The sequence below is a fragment of the Corythoichthys intestinalis genome, chromosome 2, assembly GCF_030265065.1.
Source record: "Corythoichthys intestinalis isolate RoL2023-P3 chromosome 2, ASM3026506v1, whole genome shotgun sequence".
Taxonomy (NCBI): domain Eukaryota; kingdom Metazoa; phylum Chordata; class Actinopteri; order Syngnathiformes; family Syngnathidae; genus Corythoichthys; species Corythoichthys intestinalis.
The window spans coordinates 13469774-13488595 of NC_080396.1; the positions used below are offsets into that span (position 1 = coordinate 13469774).

At 38.4% G+C, this 18822-nt stretch overlaps 1 protein-coding gene across 1 annotated transcript in view; it reads left to right on the forward strand.

The window, feature by feature from the left end:
• Positions 1–18822, forward strand: part of ctnnbl1 (catenin, beta like 1) — a 116358-nt gene that overhangs the window by 14595 nt on the left and 82941 nt on the right. The window contains exons 5-6 of the mRNA XM_057827759.1: positions 1815–1912; positions 12531–12624. Coding sequence (XP_057683742.1) covers positions 1815–1912; positions 12531–12624 — 192 coding nt within the window. The remainder of the gene's footprint in view (positions 1–1814; positions 1913–12530; positions 12625–18822) is intronic.

An 18822-nucleotide genomic window follows, 5' to 3' on the forward strand; every position in this document is an offset into this window, starting at 1 on the left:
TGCCTTTTGGTAGAGAATTTAAATGAATTATATACCAGGTTGTTAAAATGTAGCGGGACAGGACAACCTGAAATGAAAATTGCACATGTTGCATTAAGGCAGTGGTTTTTAGTCAAGTCCAAGGATCGAAAGACTTGTAGTTCTTAAAAGATAAACGTTATTATGAGTTAAAATAATTTGATATTGAAACCCTTTTTGGTTTTTTGGTTTTTACACGATTCGTAAAATTACTTTAGCTAGTAGGTTGCCATTGTTGTTGATGTCGCAGAGCGGTAACGTCACATGGTTACGCTGCCAGGATTCCAGAGTATGACTCTAGCGACATCAACATGTTATCGGTTTAATCTTTTTAACTTGAACCAGAGAGGAACATTATTGAGCATGACAGCACTGTTGATATTTCGCAAAAGGAGCAGCAAAAGCAAAATGAACAGAAAAGATGGGATTAGAGGAGACGAGTAGGGAAAAAAAAATGTTCTGCCAAAATGTGCTATACTGGCGAAACGGATTTGACACCCAAAGTACTACCGAGCGCTTTCAGCTTGTTTTATTTAGATGCATACAGACAGAACATGCTAAAGATGCCGTAAGAAAATACTGAAATGTAGTAATATCAAATAAGGGTGGTTTAAATATGCTGCGTGACTAATGTGGTCAACAGATCAACAATCTGCTTTAAAGCTACCACAAGAAAACACAATGCTTAAAAGTATGAGAAGGAAACATGTGCAAAATGTGTTTTGAGGCAATGAAAAGGTAATAAAAGACTCAATAAAAACACAAATAGTGAGTACGTCGCTTTTAGCCGATGAGTGCATGTATAGGACGTCTCGGTGCGTAGAAGGAATTGAAGTAACCCAGTGGTATTTGTCGAGTGACAGTGACAGTGACAATCTACGTCATCACCCCGAGCGTCGATTGCCCGCTTAAAACATGGCGCCCTCCGTAGGTCAAAATGTACTAAAATATCATAGATTTGTAAATCAATGGCAATATTTTATGTGTTTCTAATAACACATTTTAGTAAAAGAGAACAATTGTGGCTTATTAGAGCCTACAAGTCTTTAAGTCCGAGATTCCCTTTAAGAAACGTAGAGCCCTATTTTGGTATGCTGACTAGATTTAGGCACAGTGGCTTTTTGGACCAGGTTTTGGACTGGTTTGCCCCAATTTGCAGGCTAATTCCATTTCTTTTAACTGCGACTCCATAATCTGAGCGGAGGAGACCCTGGTTTGCTCAGTGGAAGGTTGACTCGCACTTGGTATGAGGAAGTATAGTATAACAGACATATCTGGTCTCAAAATTTGACCTGCTTTCTAGCTTAAATTCAGATCAGTTTCGAAGAAAAAGAAGCGTTATATTCCGAGGAGGTCGCTCAATGCACATGTGAAACTTGTGGGGTTTAGTACCATTCGCAAAGTTAAGAACCACTCAACAAAGGCATTTTCAGCATAGCATTTTTATTTTTAAAACCCTGTATCTCTTGCTCCCTCATCGTCCCCTAACTGCATAACTGCTTCTTTCAGCATATTAATTTCTGACCTTTCAGGTGGTAGTAGTTCCCCACAACCTATCCAATCAGAGTAAGCATTTTGTCTCTCGCTGTTACTTCCACAAAACATGAATTGGGTTGTGACATTTTTTTATTTTTGGCACTGTCAAACCATTTAACTGTTAATTTCTGAGACTGCTTATTTCTCTATTACAGCAGAATGAACAGCAGGGCTTACATCCTCCCGTGTCATTTTTTTATTTGCAATAATAGATAAAACATGGGAACAGATACAGCGCTGTTGTCCTTAGCCTGATCTACATGTTGCCATAGCAGTGGTTGACCTCCTCCAAGAGCTGACGGATATTGACACTCTCAATGAGAGCGAAGAGGGCGCTGAGGTTCTAATAGATGCTCTGGTAAGTTAGTTCATCTTTTACAGCAGAGATTAATAAATCCAGCGGTTGATCCATTTAAAAAATATAAAACATAGCCGATGACTGAATAGAGAGCGTCTTGTTAGGTTCTTTTTTTGCTATGTTTTATTTCATAATTGGGCTTTTATGTGCTTTTAATGCTTTACAATTTGCTTTGAATCCTACTAAAAATGGAATGTGTTTTATAATTTTAATTCTTGCTCTTTGAATGGTACAGATATTACAAATTCTGTAAGGGTAATCAAATCTATGAGCAAAAGTGTATGATGTGTTCTGCTTTACCGTAATTTTCGGACTATATATATATGTATATATAATACCGCTACTTTTTCCCCTCATTTTGAATCCTGCGGCCTATAGTCCAGTGCGACTTATTTGTTGATTTGATTTGGGTTACTAGAGAATGCTTTATTGACAGTGGCGTCATAAGACTATCATAAAACAGTCATATTTATGATATGACACTATTATTACTAGAGGCGTGCAAAATTTCCGATTATTTGCGATTCGGCCGTGGAAGGTTCGAGAATGATTCACAAACATCCAAATTCCGATTATTGAATTATACCAGGTAAAGCAGAAGTAAAACACAGTCAGTGCGGTCTTCGAACGGCGATGAGGAACGGACCGGGAGTAAATATCATGTTGAACTCATGCTGCTAGATTACAAAAAAAAAAAACAAAAAAACAACCCGACTGCGGCTGACAGCTGCTTCAAACAACGCCTAGTTGTTACAAACATACGGCTATGGTAGATATTACAAATATGTAGAACTAGATGTGACAGAAGATGGCGGAGTTAGAACATGTGAAGAGAACTAGATGCGAAATGACAGACTTGCCATTTAGTTGTTGCCGCGTTGTAAACAGCCGCCATCTTAAAGCAGTAGACTTCTCTAGAAGGCTCTGTTGGAGCGAACCTAATTAACTTTTTATCTAAAATACTCCTAAATTGGCAAAATCTTGACTTGAAGCCATCTTTAAATGATGAAACAGTTTTAAAACTTTGACATGTCTAAAGTAGACAGAAGGGAAATATTAGAATAACGGGAACAATTTTGATAACTTTAACAGTTGATTCACATCATTAAATTAATTTAATGTAGTTTAAAGCTGCTGATACACAATGGGGACTTGAGTATTTTATTTACTGTTATTAACTGTTACCTTGTTACTGAAATATTAGTTTGGTGTAGCCTGAGAGGATTTTTTAACGATTTTGGAACTAATGTACAAGACATTAGGGGGGGGGGGGGGTTGGTAACATCAATAATCGATTTATAATCGAATCGGAGCCTCTGAATCGTAATCGAATCGTTAGGTGCCCAAAGATTCCCACCTCTAATCATTACTGAATGCTTATGACAGATCATTCATTAAGTGTCATCTGGCAAATTATGTCACTAACTGCATTTATGTCCAGCTCGGATCTTTTACCTCCATTCAAAACTTGAGATAATTTGCCGGATGACACAAAATTACATTTGTTATAAGCATTAATTAATGCTTTTGACAGTGTCATGTCATAACTATGATAGTACTATGACAGTCTTATGGAGCCACTGTTATATAAATTGTTGCCAAATACCATAACTAGCAATCAATAAAACAACTGGAACAGTAACTGAAAAACAATTAGCAAAGAACATTAATTTTGACTGTCATTTACATCTGTAGCACTGCAATGCATGCTAGGAGGCATGTTGGATGACAACAGTATTGACAGGTGGCAGCAGAGGTATACTATTTCCCCCAAGGGAGCAATAATGGCTAATTGAAGTGTCTTGAAGCAATGAATGGTGGTTCATTTAGTGCTGCTGTCAAATAAATTGTTAATATAGTTAATATGTTTTTGGTGTAAATATCCCATACTACAGTGAGGACAGCTACGGCTTATAGTCCAGTGCGGCTTATCTTTGAATAAACATTGTTTTTGTGTCAAATTTGGTGGGTGGTGGTTTATAGTCAGGTGCGCCTTATAGTCTGAAAATTACAGTAATTAATAAAAGTCATGTTAAGATGAGTCATCTTCCCATTTTCAATTAAATATCCCTCTTTTTGTGTGTGTGTGATTGACTTGACTCGAGCTTGTCCTGTCTGGTATTTCTAGTATTTAATTTAATATGTTGAATCACTATGTTTGTTTAAAACCCTCACATTTTTCATAATGACCTTTTTCCATTTTCACTTTTATTAGGTGCTCCCCTGGAGACATGACTCTGTCCATTACCATTTTTTTCCCGATTGTACTGCATTTTCTCTCCAATTATTAATTGAAAAAAAAATCCTCCAGTGCAGTAGTCTTTTATTCTATTATGTGTGTTGTCTCTCAGCACCTTTTTGGCCTTTCGTTTCACTATTTTTTATTATTATTATTATTTTTTTATTCATTTCATTTCAGGCAGTTACATTCATCTTCATGAATTCAGTTCTTTGCTTTCAAGAAACACAGAGAAAAAAAAAAAAAGAAACAAAACAAAACCACTATATGGTTAATGTTTACCAGATGGCATGCAGATTTCATTGGCTGATTGGCTGTCTTAAATGACTGTGAATATACGGTCAGGAATATAATGTCAGGTTTTGAATATTGAATTTTTGGGGGTAACGGTTAGTTGTTGTAGATCTAAAAGATATCTTTTGGGCCCACATTTGGACCTCAATCTGCTAGGCAGTGTTGTTAATAACGGCGTTACAATATAACGGCGTTACTTTTTTCAGTAGTGGGTAATCTAATTAATTACTTTTCTCATCTTTGCAACGCCGTTACCGTTACTGAGGACGGAAAGGCATGCGTTACTATGCGTTACTATACTGGTCGAAAAGTCTGAGGGAGACGGACTCACCGAGACGACAGAGCAGAGCAGGAGTGGGGAGAGGCAAGAAAGTTGTGACGCCGAGCAAACGCGATGCTAGGTAGCTCCAATAATACATGTTGTAGCCGATAGCCTACAAACTACGCCCGCATGTTATTGTAGATATGGTAGACATGGTAGATATCACATGTACTGTATATAGATATACCTAGATGCAAAATGACAGACATGGCACTAAATGCGTTAGTAGACAGCCGCCATCTTGAAGCAGTAGACTTTTTAGGACGGCTCTGTTGTAGAGAACCTTCCTAGCGAACCTCAGTAACTTTTTATATAAAATACTTCTAAATCGGCAAAATCTTGACTTGAATCTATCTTTAAATGATGAAACAGTTTTAAAACTTTCATATGTCGAAAGTAGAGAGAAGGGAACTAATGCAATAATGGGAGCAATTCTAACAACTTTTAACAGTTGATCCAGGGTAAAGAGTAAATTAGGGTTAAGAATTGGGCTCGGGCCAATTGTACCAAAAACCTTCACAAAAAACTTCACATAGTGTGGCCAATGTTTTTTTTTTTTTTTTTTTTTTTGAGGAAAAAAAAAGTAATTATCACCAATTACTTTGCCAAGTAACTAATTACTCTTACATTGAGGTAATTGAGTTACTAACGCAATTACTTTTTGGGAGAAGTAATTTGTAACTATAATTAATTACTTTTTTTCAGTAAGATTAACAACACTGCTGCTAGGTAGTGCCGCTGATTTATAGCACCACTTTGTGGAGTAATTACTCTTAGCCTCTTGCATACACAAATAGGCACTGATTTTGTTTTGGTCTTTCAACTCATTCACTCCCAGCCATTTTCAACGGAGCAAGGCCCCTTCGCTCCCGGCCGTTTTACTGGTTTTTGACTGATTTTGCAAGGCCCACAGAAAATTCTGTTCCATTGCTATAGAAACATGGAACCGACCAAAAGAAAGATTAGAGTCTCTTCTTTCAGCAGAGAAATAAGTTAGTTCATATCTTTTTCCATTCTTTAGAAATCAGCATTAGAAAGTAGCTTAGTTTGAGCAATTTTCCATTTTCTGATGAAAAAAACTAAGAAATTGAGCTTTTTGTGAAAGCATACATTTCAAACATAACTTTGACTTATACACAGCTATTTTTTGTTGTTGCTTTAGTTACATCCCAAACATCTGAATAATGTTTCTTTTACAAAGTAAGATAAACAACAAGACAAATAGAACTTTTGATAACAAAGTAACAATTTACACATAACTAACTGAAAGATGACACTGTTCTGGCCGCGACAGCAGGTTAAACTTTTCCCTCATCGCCGTCTGTCTCATAAAGATGCATTTTTTTGAGTCTCTGCGGGCTCTGCTCGCGAGCAGCACGGACTCAAAGGCATTGTCCGCTGCACCAGTGGTCCTGGTCGTTCTGCTCGATCGTCCAGCGCCTGGCATTCCGGGCGTCCTACTGGTTGTTCTGCTCGGTCATCCGATGCCTGGCATCCATTTGGTCGTCTTCCGCCGGCACCCGGCCGTGCGGCTTGGCCCTTCGTTGCCGTTGAATCGGGTTGCAGGTCTTACCAAATGCACTACTGCCTTCCAGTGGCCAGTTTTATTGCTTTAAAATGAATTTTCAGCTTTGTGCTTTGGAGTTAAATTGAATCAGAACCCAAAGATGTCTTTTTTGGAAAAACAAAAACGTAAAAGACGTATTAATACGTCTTTGGGACACTGAAACAATTAAAAATAGAACGTATATGTACGTTTTGGGGAGCAATTGAGTTAAGGACTTGGAGGACATCATGACTTCATTTTCTGGCTGTTGTTGGACATCATGATTTCATTTTCTGGCTGCTGTTGGGCTGAAATTCTTTGAGATGTTTCCTTATTGTTGAATTAAGAATGAAACTTGAGACCAGATTTCACTTGTTTTTTATTTACTCCAACAATTTTGTAGAAAAGAATGGTGGGGTCTTTGGACGCTCAGCAGATGTTTGGCGCTTAGTCAGAGAAACCGCCATTCTAGCACTGATAAAGAAAACCCACAAGAGTCCAGAGTGTCCCATCAGAGCAACAATAACAATTGTCCACATTTTGTTGGGCTGTTTGAATAGATATACAAATTGCCATTGTGTCTCAAAGGGATAGTGCAGCCAATTGATTTACTATTTGCTATAAGCGCAGTTTAATTCTCTTTACCAATTAGAACTTGGTACTGGTTAAAATAAACATATGTAGATATAGTTTGATTTGTGGGTTGGTTTGGCCAGTAACCACTAGTGTAGAATGAAAAGTGAATAATGGAAAAGAAATGTAGAGCCCAACTGTCCTATTTATCTTCCTTAGCCAGGGCTGGACTGATGGGGCAGCATTTCAAGTAGGAATCCCCCAGTTTACCTGTGTTTGGCAATTGTTTTCAGTTTCCCTATGAGGCACTGATGTGTTCACAGGCCAACTGTGAAAGCTTGTCCCAAGATTACCCCAATTACCCCTCGCACTCGGACATGACTAAAACACCTCATCAGGGATTTGCCAATCTCTGATATACAATTTGAAATTAAAACAGAATAGTAATTCCTTATACAGTATCGGTTTTACAGTGATATTTCCATAAAAAAATATTATTCTCAACAATCTGGTGATATTTAGTGGAATCCATGCAACCCTCATTTTTAACAAGTTTACTAGGGCTGGCCACACTGCCCCACAGCAGGTTGTGTCTACCACTAAATATTACCGTGGGAAGCAATTGCAATGTTCTTTCATCACCATGCATAACGCCCATTGTTATCAAAATAACTTAACACCTCAGTCCATAGTACCTTCTTCCAAAATGATCCCGGTTATCCAAATGTGTTTTTGCGTACCTCAAGTATTTTTAGCACCCGTGCAAGAAAGGATTCATGAAGGCATCACTCGCGGTGCAAAGTGCACTAAACTGTTGAATCTGATGAATTGCACACATCTGCAGCATAATGATGTTGTAGTTCTTTGGTGGTGGTCTGTGGGTTGTCTCTGAACATTCACACCATTCTTTGCCCTGGCATCTTTGATATTTTTCTTGGCCTCCTCCTTCTAGCCTTAATAGGAATTGTGTTTTTGTCACCCGTTTCTCATTGTGTGCCTTACAGTGGAAACTGACAGCTGAAATGGCAGTGATAACTTTTTATTGCCTTCCCTTAAACCATGAAGTTGAAGAATCTTTATTCAGGTCATTTGTAAGCTGTTTTGAGCCCCCTCGCCCCTGCCCCCCAAGTTGGTACTCCTTCTCTTTGCTGGAGATTAAAAGAGAAACACAACATGCACTTGGCCACCTTTTACATTTTCTCATGAATGCAAGCATCTTTCTGAGGTTCAAGGCTTGATAAGCTCTCATGCCAAACCAGTGCATGTAAATTCACAAGGTATTCAAAATTCAAATAAAAAAAAATGACAAAGGTGCCCAAATTACCTGTACCTGTGTAATTTTGTTTCGATGCATATTCCACGTCTTTCATTCGTCCGATGAACCTAGTTTCAATTCTGAAATGTTAGTCATCCATGAGTTTTTTGATATATACAATAACAAGATGAAATTGCTGATCCAAACTTATAATAATTTATAAATGGAGTTAATGGAAATTGTCAGGAGTGCCCACTGTTTTCGAGAAGCAGTTTCTGCTATTTGTACTGATGCTCAAGCACTAGGTTTCTAAGTATATGTATATACACTCCAGTTCAAAAGTTTGGGGTCTAAGCAACTTTTGAACCATAATGTACATAATGAAAAATCCCATATAATACACTACGTACAGTGGGGCAAATAAGTATTTAGTCAACCACTAATTCTGCAAGTTCTCTTACTTGAAAATATTAGAGAGGCCTGTAATTGTCAACATGGGTATACCGCCACCATGAGAGACAGAATGTGGAAAAAAAAAAAAAAAAGAAAATCACATTGTTTGATTTTTAAAGAAATTATTTGTAAATCATGGTGGAAAATAAGTATTTGGTCTTTAACAAAAGTTCATCTCAATACTTCGTTATGTACACCCCCTTTGTTGCCAATAACTGAGGCCAAATGTTTTCTGTAACTCTTCACAAGCTTTTCACATACTGTTGCTGGTATTTTGGCCCATTCCTCCATGCAGATCTCCTGCATGTTTTGGGGCTGTCGTTGGGCAACACGGACTTTCAACTCCCTCCTCACCCCAAGGCGTCAAAATGATAACAAGAACGGGGTGCAAAAATCCCAGGACCACACGGGGGGACCTAGTGAATGGCCTACAGAGAGCTGGGACCACAGTAACAAAGGCTACTTACTATCAGTAACACAATGCGCCGCCAGGGACTCAAATCCTGCACTGCCAGACGTGTCCCCCTACTGAAGAAAGTACACGTCCAGGCCCGTCTGCGGTTCACTAGAGAGCATTTGGATGATCTAGAAGAGGACTGGGAGAATGTGTCATGGTCAGATGAAACCAAAATAGAACTTTTTGGTACAAACACGGGTTCTCTTGTTTGGAGGAAAAAGAATACTGAATTGCACCATACCCACTGTGAAGCATGGGGGTGGAAACATCATGCTTTGGGGCTATTTTTCTGCAAAGGGACCAGGACGATTGATCTGTGTAAAGGAAAGAATGAATGTGGCCATGTATTGAGAGATTTTGAGTGAAAATATCTTTCCATCAGCAAGGATATTGAAGATGAGACGCGGCTGGGTCTTTCAGCATGACAGTGATCCCAAACACACAGCCAGGGCAACAAAGGAGTGGCTTTGTAACAAACATTTCAAGGTCCTGGAGTGGCCTAGTCAGTCTCCAGGTCTCAACCCCATAGAAAATCTGCGGAGGGAGTTGAAAGTCCGTGTTGCCCAACTCTAGAGGAGATCTGTATGGAGGAATGGGCCAAAATACCAGCAACAGTGTGTAAAAAGCTTGTGAAGAGTTACAAAAATGTTTGGCCTCCGTTATTGCCAACAAAGGGTACATAACAAAGTATTGAGATGAACTTTTGGTATTGACCAAATACTTATTTTCTACCATGATTTGCAAATAAATTCTTTAAAAGTCAAACAATGACATTTTCAGTTTTTTCTCCACATTCTGTCTCTCATGGTTGAGGTTTAACCACTTTAACCACGTTGACAATTACAGGCCTCTCTAATATGTTCAAGTGGGAGAACTTGCACAATTAGTGGTTGACTAAATACTTATTTGCCCCACTGTATATTCCGTATTTTTCGGACTACAAGTCGCACCTGAGTATAAGTCGCACCAGCCATAAAATGCCCAACGAAGAGGAAAAAAACATATATAAGTCGCACCGGAGTATAAGTCCCATTATTGGGGGAAATTTACTTGATAAATTCCAACACATAGAACATATATGTCATCTTGAAAGGCAATTTTAGAATGCTGAATAATTGTACAGTATGATAATCTTACATGATGCATGAACAACGAAATGCGTAAGAGGCCGGTATGTTAACGTAACATTAGGGATGTACGTAATTTCTAAGGGGTGTACTCACTTTTGCTGCCAAGGGTTTAGATATTAATGGACATATTTTGAGTTACTTTGAGGGGAAAATAAATTAACTCTATTATACACAGACTACTTTTCATTTTGTCAAAGTGTCATTTTGTCAGTGTTGTCCCATGAAAAGATATACTTAAATATCTGCAAAAATGCGAGGGGTGTACTCACTTTTGTGATACACTGTCGCTATTAAGAGTTATTCAGATAACCATAGCATAAAGAACATGCTTACAAGTTTACCAAACCATCAGTGTCACTCCAAAACACCAGATAACATGTGAAATGATATATGGTAATAATGTGTTCTTAATTTCACACATAAGTCGCTCCAGAGTAGAAGTTGCGCCCCCAGCCAAACTATGAAAAAAACTGCGGCTTATAGTCCGAAAAATACGGTATTTATAACGTTTTTGCGCATTTTATATCGGGAAAGTCCGGTCTAGACAAAACCCTATACAGTATTACATTGTACAGTTTCTTGTCTGTTTTAGTATTTACTTTTATTTTTGCTTTATTTTACCCAACAGTTAAGGTCGAATAAAGATTGATGAATACAGGTTAAATATATACAAAACAAAAAAGTCACCCCCCCCCATTCCCCAAAAGAAAAAAAAAAAAAACCCACAAATTACAATAGTAAAAGGAACATTGGTTTCGTCAAATTATTGATAGTGTCCGACAACACTGCTTTGTTTCAGTCTGGTTGTTGTATTTGTAGGTGATTGCGTTAAACTGAAGCTACTACATTTAAATGTGGATATTGTTCACTTCATGCTGAACTGATAAATCGGTTGCTCATGCTTCATTCTTAACCCATTTGTACCGTATTGGCCCGAATATAAGACGGCCCTGATTATAAGACGACCCCCTCTTTTTCAAGACTCAAGTTTGAAAAAAAGACTTTTTGAACACCAAATTAATTTTTATACAGAAAATAATTACAGTACATCTGAAACAAATGATTATAACAACATATTTGAGAGAAAAAGCATGTTATTTTTCCTCATTCAAATCTTAATTTCTGAACATTTAAATATGTAAACTAAAGTGCAATCACATTCGTAAATGAATGGCTTCTGGTTTTTGAAATGTAAATAAACCAATCTATTGTGATAAAACAACAAAATTGCAATAACTGCATTAACCATCAAAGTGAAGTCTAACTGTAACTAGTCTTGAAACAAAGTTGAATAGGGAAAAACATTGCAATAAAATAATGCAAACTGGTTAAACTTGAGAGTAGCTGAGATCTGTCCTGGCAGTACATCGCTTAAATGATATCTGGCGCCATCTAGCGTCGTGAATGGGTATAATGTCTAGACCGCGAATATAAGACGACCCCCGCTTTTTCAGTCTGATTTCAATGCAAAAAACACCGTCTTATAGTCAATACAGTAAATAAAAGCCCTATTTCTGTCCTTAAACCTCTGCACTTTATGCTTCAACTTCAGAAAAGGAAGTCGCAATCTGCTCTTTTATGACTGAGAACTGTGGCCTCAGATTTGCGATGCTGCAAACGGATAGTCTCTTTTCTAACTGTTTCCTTAGCATCACAAGGCTGACAATGACTACATCATCCAAAAATAACCAAAATGACAAGTTGTTGTTTATTGCTATGAATTGGCTTGTTGGCTTGATGCTTTTCAACACTCCAAAGGGAATTGTAACTATGACATAAAAATGCAGTCCATTTACTGGGCAATGAAGCGATATAGACCCCGTTCCTCTTTACAGCATCCTTCAGGCGAGACTGTTTCAGGACAGCAGGGTTGGTTGGGCCCATTTGTCTCTTCTCTTGCTGTTATGCCTCCAAGTCTTCTGTCCTTGTTGCTCGAAGGCCAGGTGGTACCCTTGATAAGATGAATCAAAAAGATCCCTGACCGTCTCTGGTGGCTCATAAATCAGTGCGGACTGTCTGTCTCCTTTGTGTGTAATAGCACTTTTATCCAGCTAGACGCTACTCTGAGAGCTTTGTTTGATAATTAGTCTTGACTGATGACACTTTGCATGCTTCCACAAATTATGACCTTAATTATCTTGTGCTGAATATGTGCGTGAAATGGAACAACTTCCATTTGATTACTCTTTCTTTAAAGTAGTCAATACTGCTTTGCTATCATGTTCATGTTACAAGTAGCTCATGATTTTTTGTAAAAATGGCAAATGCATTGACACAGAAATACATTGGAGTACCTGTTTCTGTCTGATATTTTCAGCTCTTGACCAAAGTGTCTTTCTTTCTGTGTAGTTGGAAGGCCAGGTGGTTGCGTTACTTGTACAGAATATGGAGCGACTGGATGAGCAGGTTAAAGAGGAAGCTGATGGTGTCTTCAACACACTAGGTGAGCACTTAACGTAAAGAAGATTTTTGCCACTAGATTGTCGATAAAACTTTACCCCAGATATGTAATGAATTCCAAATGTGTATTGTTGCCATTGCCAAAAGCAAATGTTTTCAGCTATTTACTAAAAGTGAAAAATGAAATGACTGAAGGAACTGAATTGTTTTGCATTTACTGTATTGTAAATGTCAGTCTGACATTTTTAGATCCAAGTTTAATGATTTCCATTGTTAACTCTCGATTAATTGCAATCACATTGTTTTCTGTTAAATGAAAACAACAATTAAGTTCTAAATACTCAAGATATCAATGGTTATAAATAATATATGCTTATCTTAAAGAAATATATTAGTGATTGCTATGATGTACAATCTGGTACATTTTAGAGAAAAAAAAAACAAAACAATGAGGCATTGTTTCCTCACATGAATGCACTGTACCAAGCTACTTCTAACTTGCAATGAAGATGTGTGCAAGGGTGTTTATTTTTACAAACAAGTGTGGTGAGGGGTTAATTTTGATTCATATAAAGTACTTAAAGTTGCATTTTATGTAGGAAAAGTGTTTTATGAACTCATAATTTACAGGTGTTTTTTTTGTCAAACGAGCACGTTAACAACTCATTAAATTAAATCTGGTCACGTGATCAGAAATCATGCTGATTGTGCCATATTTCAGAGGATCCGAATCGGGTGAAAAGGATCGGGTCTTTAGTTTAAAAAAAAAAAAGAAAAGATTTTCTGCTTCATGCTCGTACAGCCTCTCACTCCCTCCTGCTGCTTTTGTTGGTCCGTAGGGAGGTGGAGTTTGCTTGTTAAAGTTAACGATGATTGACATGCGTTGAAGCTTTGATCTTGCCAAAGAAGCTTGGGAGCGCTACCTTCAAGGCGCCGCATGTGTCAATCATCGATTAGCTTGTTAAACACTAGCGGTAGTGTGCTGTGGCAGCTTTCTGTGTGAGCAGGGTGAGTGGATTTGAGTGGACTCCTCAATGAACAGGGTACCTGCGGGTTATTAAAAGTATTAAAAAAGCATTGAATTTAGTTTTCCATTATTAAAGGTATTAAAAGTATTAAATTAGCTGTCGTAAGTCTGGAATTTTTTCACCGTGGTTTTAATTTTGGAGAACATCTCAGTGCAACCTAAATTATATCCGTGACGAAGTTTTTTTAATTTTTTTTTTATCCATAACGAAGATGACGCGTATAATTTTTACGATGCACTGCACTACAAATCATAATGCACCTCGTGCGTGCGCGCTGTTAGCATCATTAGCATCAACATCACAACAGCAGGCAATCGCACAGTACTGTGTGCTAACGTAAGGAACTGCTCAGATGCCTTAGTTGTTATGTTCGACGAAAGCCTCCACAAGACAACCAAGTCCAAACAGTTGGACCAGCATGTGAGGTATTGGATCGGCGACCAAGTCGCATCCAGATACTTTGGGTCGCAGATTATGGGTCATGCGAAGACAGTGGACCTGCTTAACATTTCAAAGTAAGTTGCCAGTTTCACCAATTAAAATGTGTTAGATGCAATAATGTATTTCTGCACGGTTTGCCTTTCGAATGAATGTGAATTTCGTAGTTTTAACAAGAGTTAGCCATGTTCAATGGGGTATTGGCAGGTGCACTAGCCTTAGCATGGATAAACCGGAGTTGTAAATACGCCATCACCCTCAGATACACAGCACGGTTGACACTATTATTGGAACGAGTGCGGGGTAACGTTGATCTGAATAACATGGCATGGTGATAGGCAAATTATAATGTAGGTGATTGTAAAACACCTCCTGGTATATTTAATTGTTTTTCTTGATTGAATAAGAGTATGGATTTTCACTATCTGATTAAAAGAAATGTCTTCAATAGCTAACAAAGGATTAACATGTGTTTTGTATACTTCTTGTAATGTGATTGGAAAAAAACAATTACCAAGGGAAATGGTCATGTGTAGCTTTTTTATTTTGTGGTAATTAATGGTAAACTACTGCCATTTAGTGGCTGTTTTTTAAACTTTCACTGCCAATTGCAAGATTTTCCCTAGCACTTTACAGTTAAGGTGACCAACTTGACATTCACCAGTTAAGGTGACCAACTTGACAATCACCAACCTACCACCTTGACTAGGTCCTCTTAAAAGGGAAACCTGTTGTATTGCAAATGTAATTTCTGTAGTTGCTTTACAAAAATAGTGTAAAATCCATTTTATCCTGGGGAAAAAAAAGTCTGAAAGACCTTACATTTAAATGTTTTTTAATTGTATCTTCAGTAAATGTGCATTCTTTTGTGAAACACACTTAGTAATTGAGGTTAAATTTGATGTTCAGTGCTTTATTTTTTTAATATGATTCAATATTATCTAAAATAATGGGTGCGAGAAAAGTATTAATTTTCAGTTGAAATGGCATTAAAACAGGTCTTAAAAGTCTTGAATTTAGATTTATAAATCCTGGGAGGACCCCGATGAAGCGTTTAATAAAAGACAAGTATTTTTCTACATTATTTTAATAATTCACATTATGAAGGCAGCATGGTTGGACAGTGATGTGTTTGGAACTTTTTTTTTTTTTTTAATTCATTTCTTTTTTTTTTTAAATAATACTTTTTTTCGACACCGAATCGGGACGACATCCTGTGACTCAGACTCGGGTGCAAAAATATGTGATCGGGACATCCCTATAAGTAAGCCTGCCACTATAATTATTACATTGACTGATCGTCTGATATAATGATCAATAATAAGTTTTCAGGGCGATCATGAACATTATTTCGCCTTGACTTGTTCTTTCTCCTTCTGTAAGCCAACCAGCTCGCACGAAGTGTGGCAGTCTCTCACTTACAGACAGCTGTGGAGAGAATAATCGTGTGCGATACTGCTCATTTTGGCATTGATCTGCACCAAGTGCCTACGGAGCCAATATTAGTGTTGTTTTAGTATGTCAAGTACTGTATATTATACTGTAGGATTGTGCATTTCGATACCCACACACGATACCCATTCACGACGCTAGATGGCGGCAGATATCATTGAAGCGATGTTCTGTCATGACAGATCTCAGCTACTCTCAAGTTTAACCAGTTAGCATTATTTTATTGCAATGTTTTTCCTTATTCAGATTTGTTTCAACACTACAGTTACAGTTAGACTTCACTTTGATGGTTAATGCAGTTATTGCAATTTTGTTGTTTTATCACAATAGATTGGTTTATTTACATTTAAAAAACCAGAAGCCATTCATTTACGAATGTGATTGCACTCTAGTTTGTATATTTAAATGGTTAGATATTAAGATTTGAATGAGGCAAAATAACATGCTTTTTCTATCAAATATGTTGTTATAATCATTTGTTTCAGGTGTACTGTAATTATTTTCTGTATAAAAATTAATTTGGTGTTAAAAAAGTTGAGTCTTGAAAGAGAGGGGGTTGTCTTCTAATCAGGGCCGTCTTATATTCGAGCCAATATGGTACCAGTATATATGGTAATCTTATGCCGTGCATATTTTCAAATTGATCCCAGATGTGAACAGATCTAGAGCTGAATGATTTATGTGACACCCATGATGAACCCACATGACCTAAAAGTGGGTGCATGCTTTAAGCCCTTGTCCACATTTAGCCTGACACGACTCAAAACTTTTCTGCCTCTCAGCTTCCTTATTTATTTATTTTTTTGCTTTGAATGACTCCACTGAGATGATTCTTTTCTTTGCCGCTAGATTGAGGCCGAGTCACAGGAGAGCTCTTGAGGTGTGTGTGCGTGCGCGTATGTGTGTTTATTTGGCTCCAGATTTGTGTATAGGGACCAGAGCCTGTGTATAGTCTATTCAAGTGTGTGCCACTGTTTGTACGCATGTGTTATGGCGGGAGCTCTCCTAGCTTCAATAAGCCTTTTGTCGGCTCTCTGCTCTGAGCCTGCTGTCCTTCAGGAGGCTGTTTGTCTGCTGCTTTTGAATCCCTGATAAAGGCCTTTGCCCCTCGTCGCTTTCTCTGGCTCAGTCACCAGCAGCACCCTCTCACCGTTTTGTGTTTTCTCTTACATGGATTCCTAATTTTCAGTTTCATTTATTTGCACTTATTTCTTCATTTACCATATTCTAGGTCTGCTCATGTCCCTCACTCCCTTAGCTTTCCACCCTTCATCTTTCCACCCTCCCTTCTGTTTTACCTCTCTACCTCCCTTCCTGTCTCAGATTCATTGGCTTGTATTCCCTTCCCTCATCACAATTCTACATTATCGCTCACTGTCTGTCCCTTCTGCGGCAGTTCACTCTGATGAAGATATCATGTGGCGGAAGCTTCTTTCTAATCATAGTGTAAGACGGAGCTGGGACTAATGCCCAGACAAACCTTCAAGATCAACGCAAATTGTTGTATCCTTTAAACATTATCCCTCAAAACTTGTGGGATTTTATTGAAGGCCACGATAATAAATTTGTGGCCCGCATAATAGGAAATACATCACCGTAAGACTGCCAGACACTTGTTGCCACTTCTTATAAGAAGGAGATACTGTCATTTCTGACAGCCTTAGACGGATGTGAGATACAGTATGAATAGGATGGATGTTTCTTTGACACTGTCTCCACATTATGAGTACATATTGTATCACACTGTGGCAGTTCATTTCTAGCAGTTTTGTGAGGCAGCATTCAACAAGTCCTGTCTGATGCTGGATATGTTTTGTAAGATCACTATTAAGTATGCAGCATGTTAAAGTGCGTACGACAGGAGAAAAAAAGTCTTAAATTGGATTATTATGTGAATTAGAATCATATTTTGAGACGATTCGACTATACACAACAATTTAGCAAAGGGCAGATGATGAGAAATTAGTCATTTAATCTGCTGGTTAGCCACGCCTACCATTGTAGGGCTCTAGCATCCCCAACAGGTGGATGACGTCAGCGGAGTCACGATTTCATCTGATTTAATATGCAGCCCGTTGAGGGGAAATTATTCACAACGAGGAAAACGCGACGAAGAGAGCCGCAAAATGTAATTATTTCAGTCTCTCTACTCCAATATTTTTACAGGATATTCTTTTTATCCAAGTATTTTCCCCAATAGCTAAATAAATGGCTTGAGAAGGACCAGTCAGCCCGTTGAGGGGGAATTATTCAGAACGAGGAAAACGTGACGAAGAGAGCCGCAAAATGTCATTGTTTCAGTCTCTCTACTCCAAAATTTTTACAGGATATTATTTTTAATCCAAGTTTTTTTTCTCCCCAATAGCTAAATAAATGGTATGGTCATGACAAATAACAGTCTTGTGCTAAATGGAACATGAAATAATAAAAATGCATTTATTCAAGACGACATTGCAAAATTACTCCATAATGGTCAAAACTGTCGACTTCACCTTTACTGCTGCACCTCTCGAACGATATTTTATGCCACCTTAAATCGGGCGTATGTCATTTCCCTTCCCCGGCTTCGGAGAATGTAAACAAACCAAGAGGCATGACAGCAAGCCGACATGCTAACCCGAACCGAGTGATGTTTCAAAGTCTTTGAAGCGGAAAATCACACATAACTAGCCCGGATCATTTCACATGATGACTGGGTTGTCGATTGTCTTCGTCGATCGGCAAACCGCCCGGCGGAGAGCAATTTACAGCTCGTTCCCCGGCTACTATGGACAGGAGAGCTCGCCGGGGAAGCAGCTGGACAATGACTGCTGAACAAACCGGCCGACGTCAGAGGAGCGTGTAGCTGCCAAATGGTCAACACGAATATGGCAAAATAATGCTTTACTACACGGCGTCGTAAACAGCTGGAGAGAGTCATTGGCGAGCAGCTGCAGTTGTTGTGCAGCTAATGTGTATGAGGAGCGCTTTTTACATGGCCATCCATGATCAAACGTCCTTATTAGTAGTAGTCCTTTATTTAAAGATGGTTTGTATTGTTTACTTTGTAATCGCTGTATTCACGGCTATTTTTAACTCAAAGTTGCTATTTCTGATCGGTCAGAAAATTTGACAGAACACCGGGCACATGAAGAGGGGAATAAGCCGAGTATAGTGCTCTCCCGGCGGGGGGATGTGCGACAAGCCGCCGGTTGTCGGCTGAGGGGGCAAGGAGCATGTCAGCCATAAAATGCAAGTCACCTACTTATTAAAATGATCCCAGCGTTTGACATAATACAAAACACGATGTTTACTCACTTCCTGGTCCAATGGTCCCACAGTAG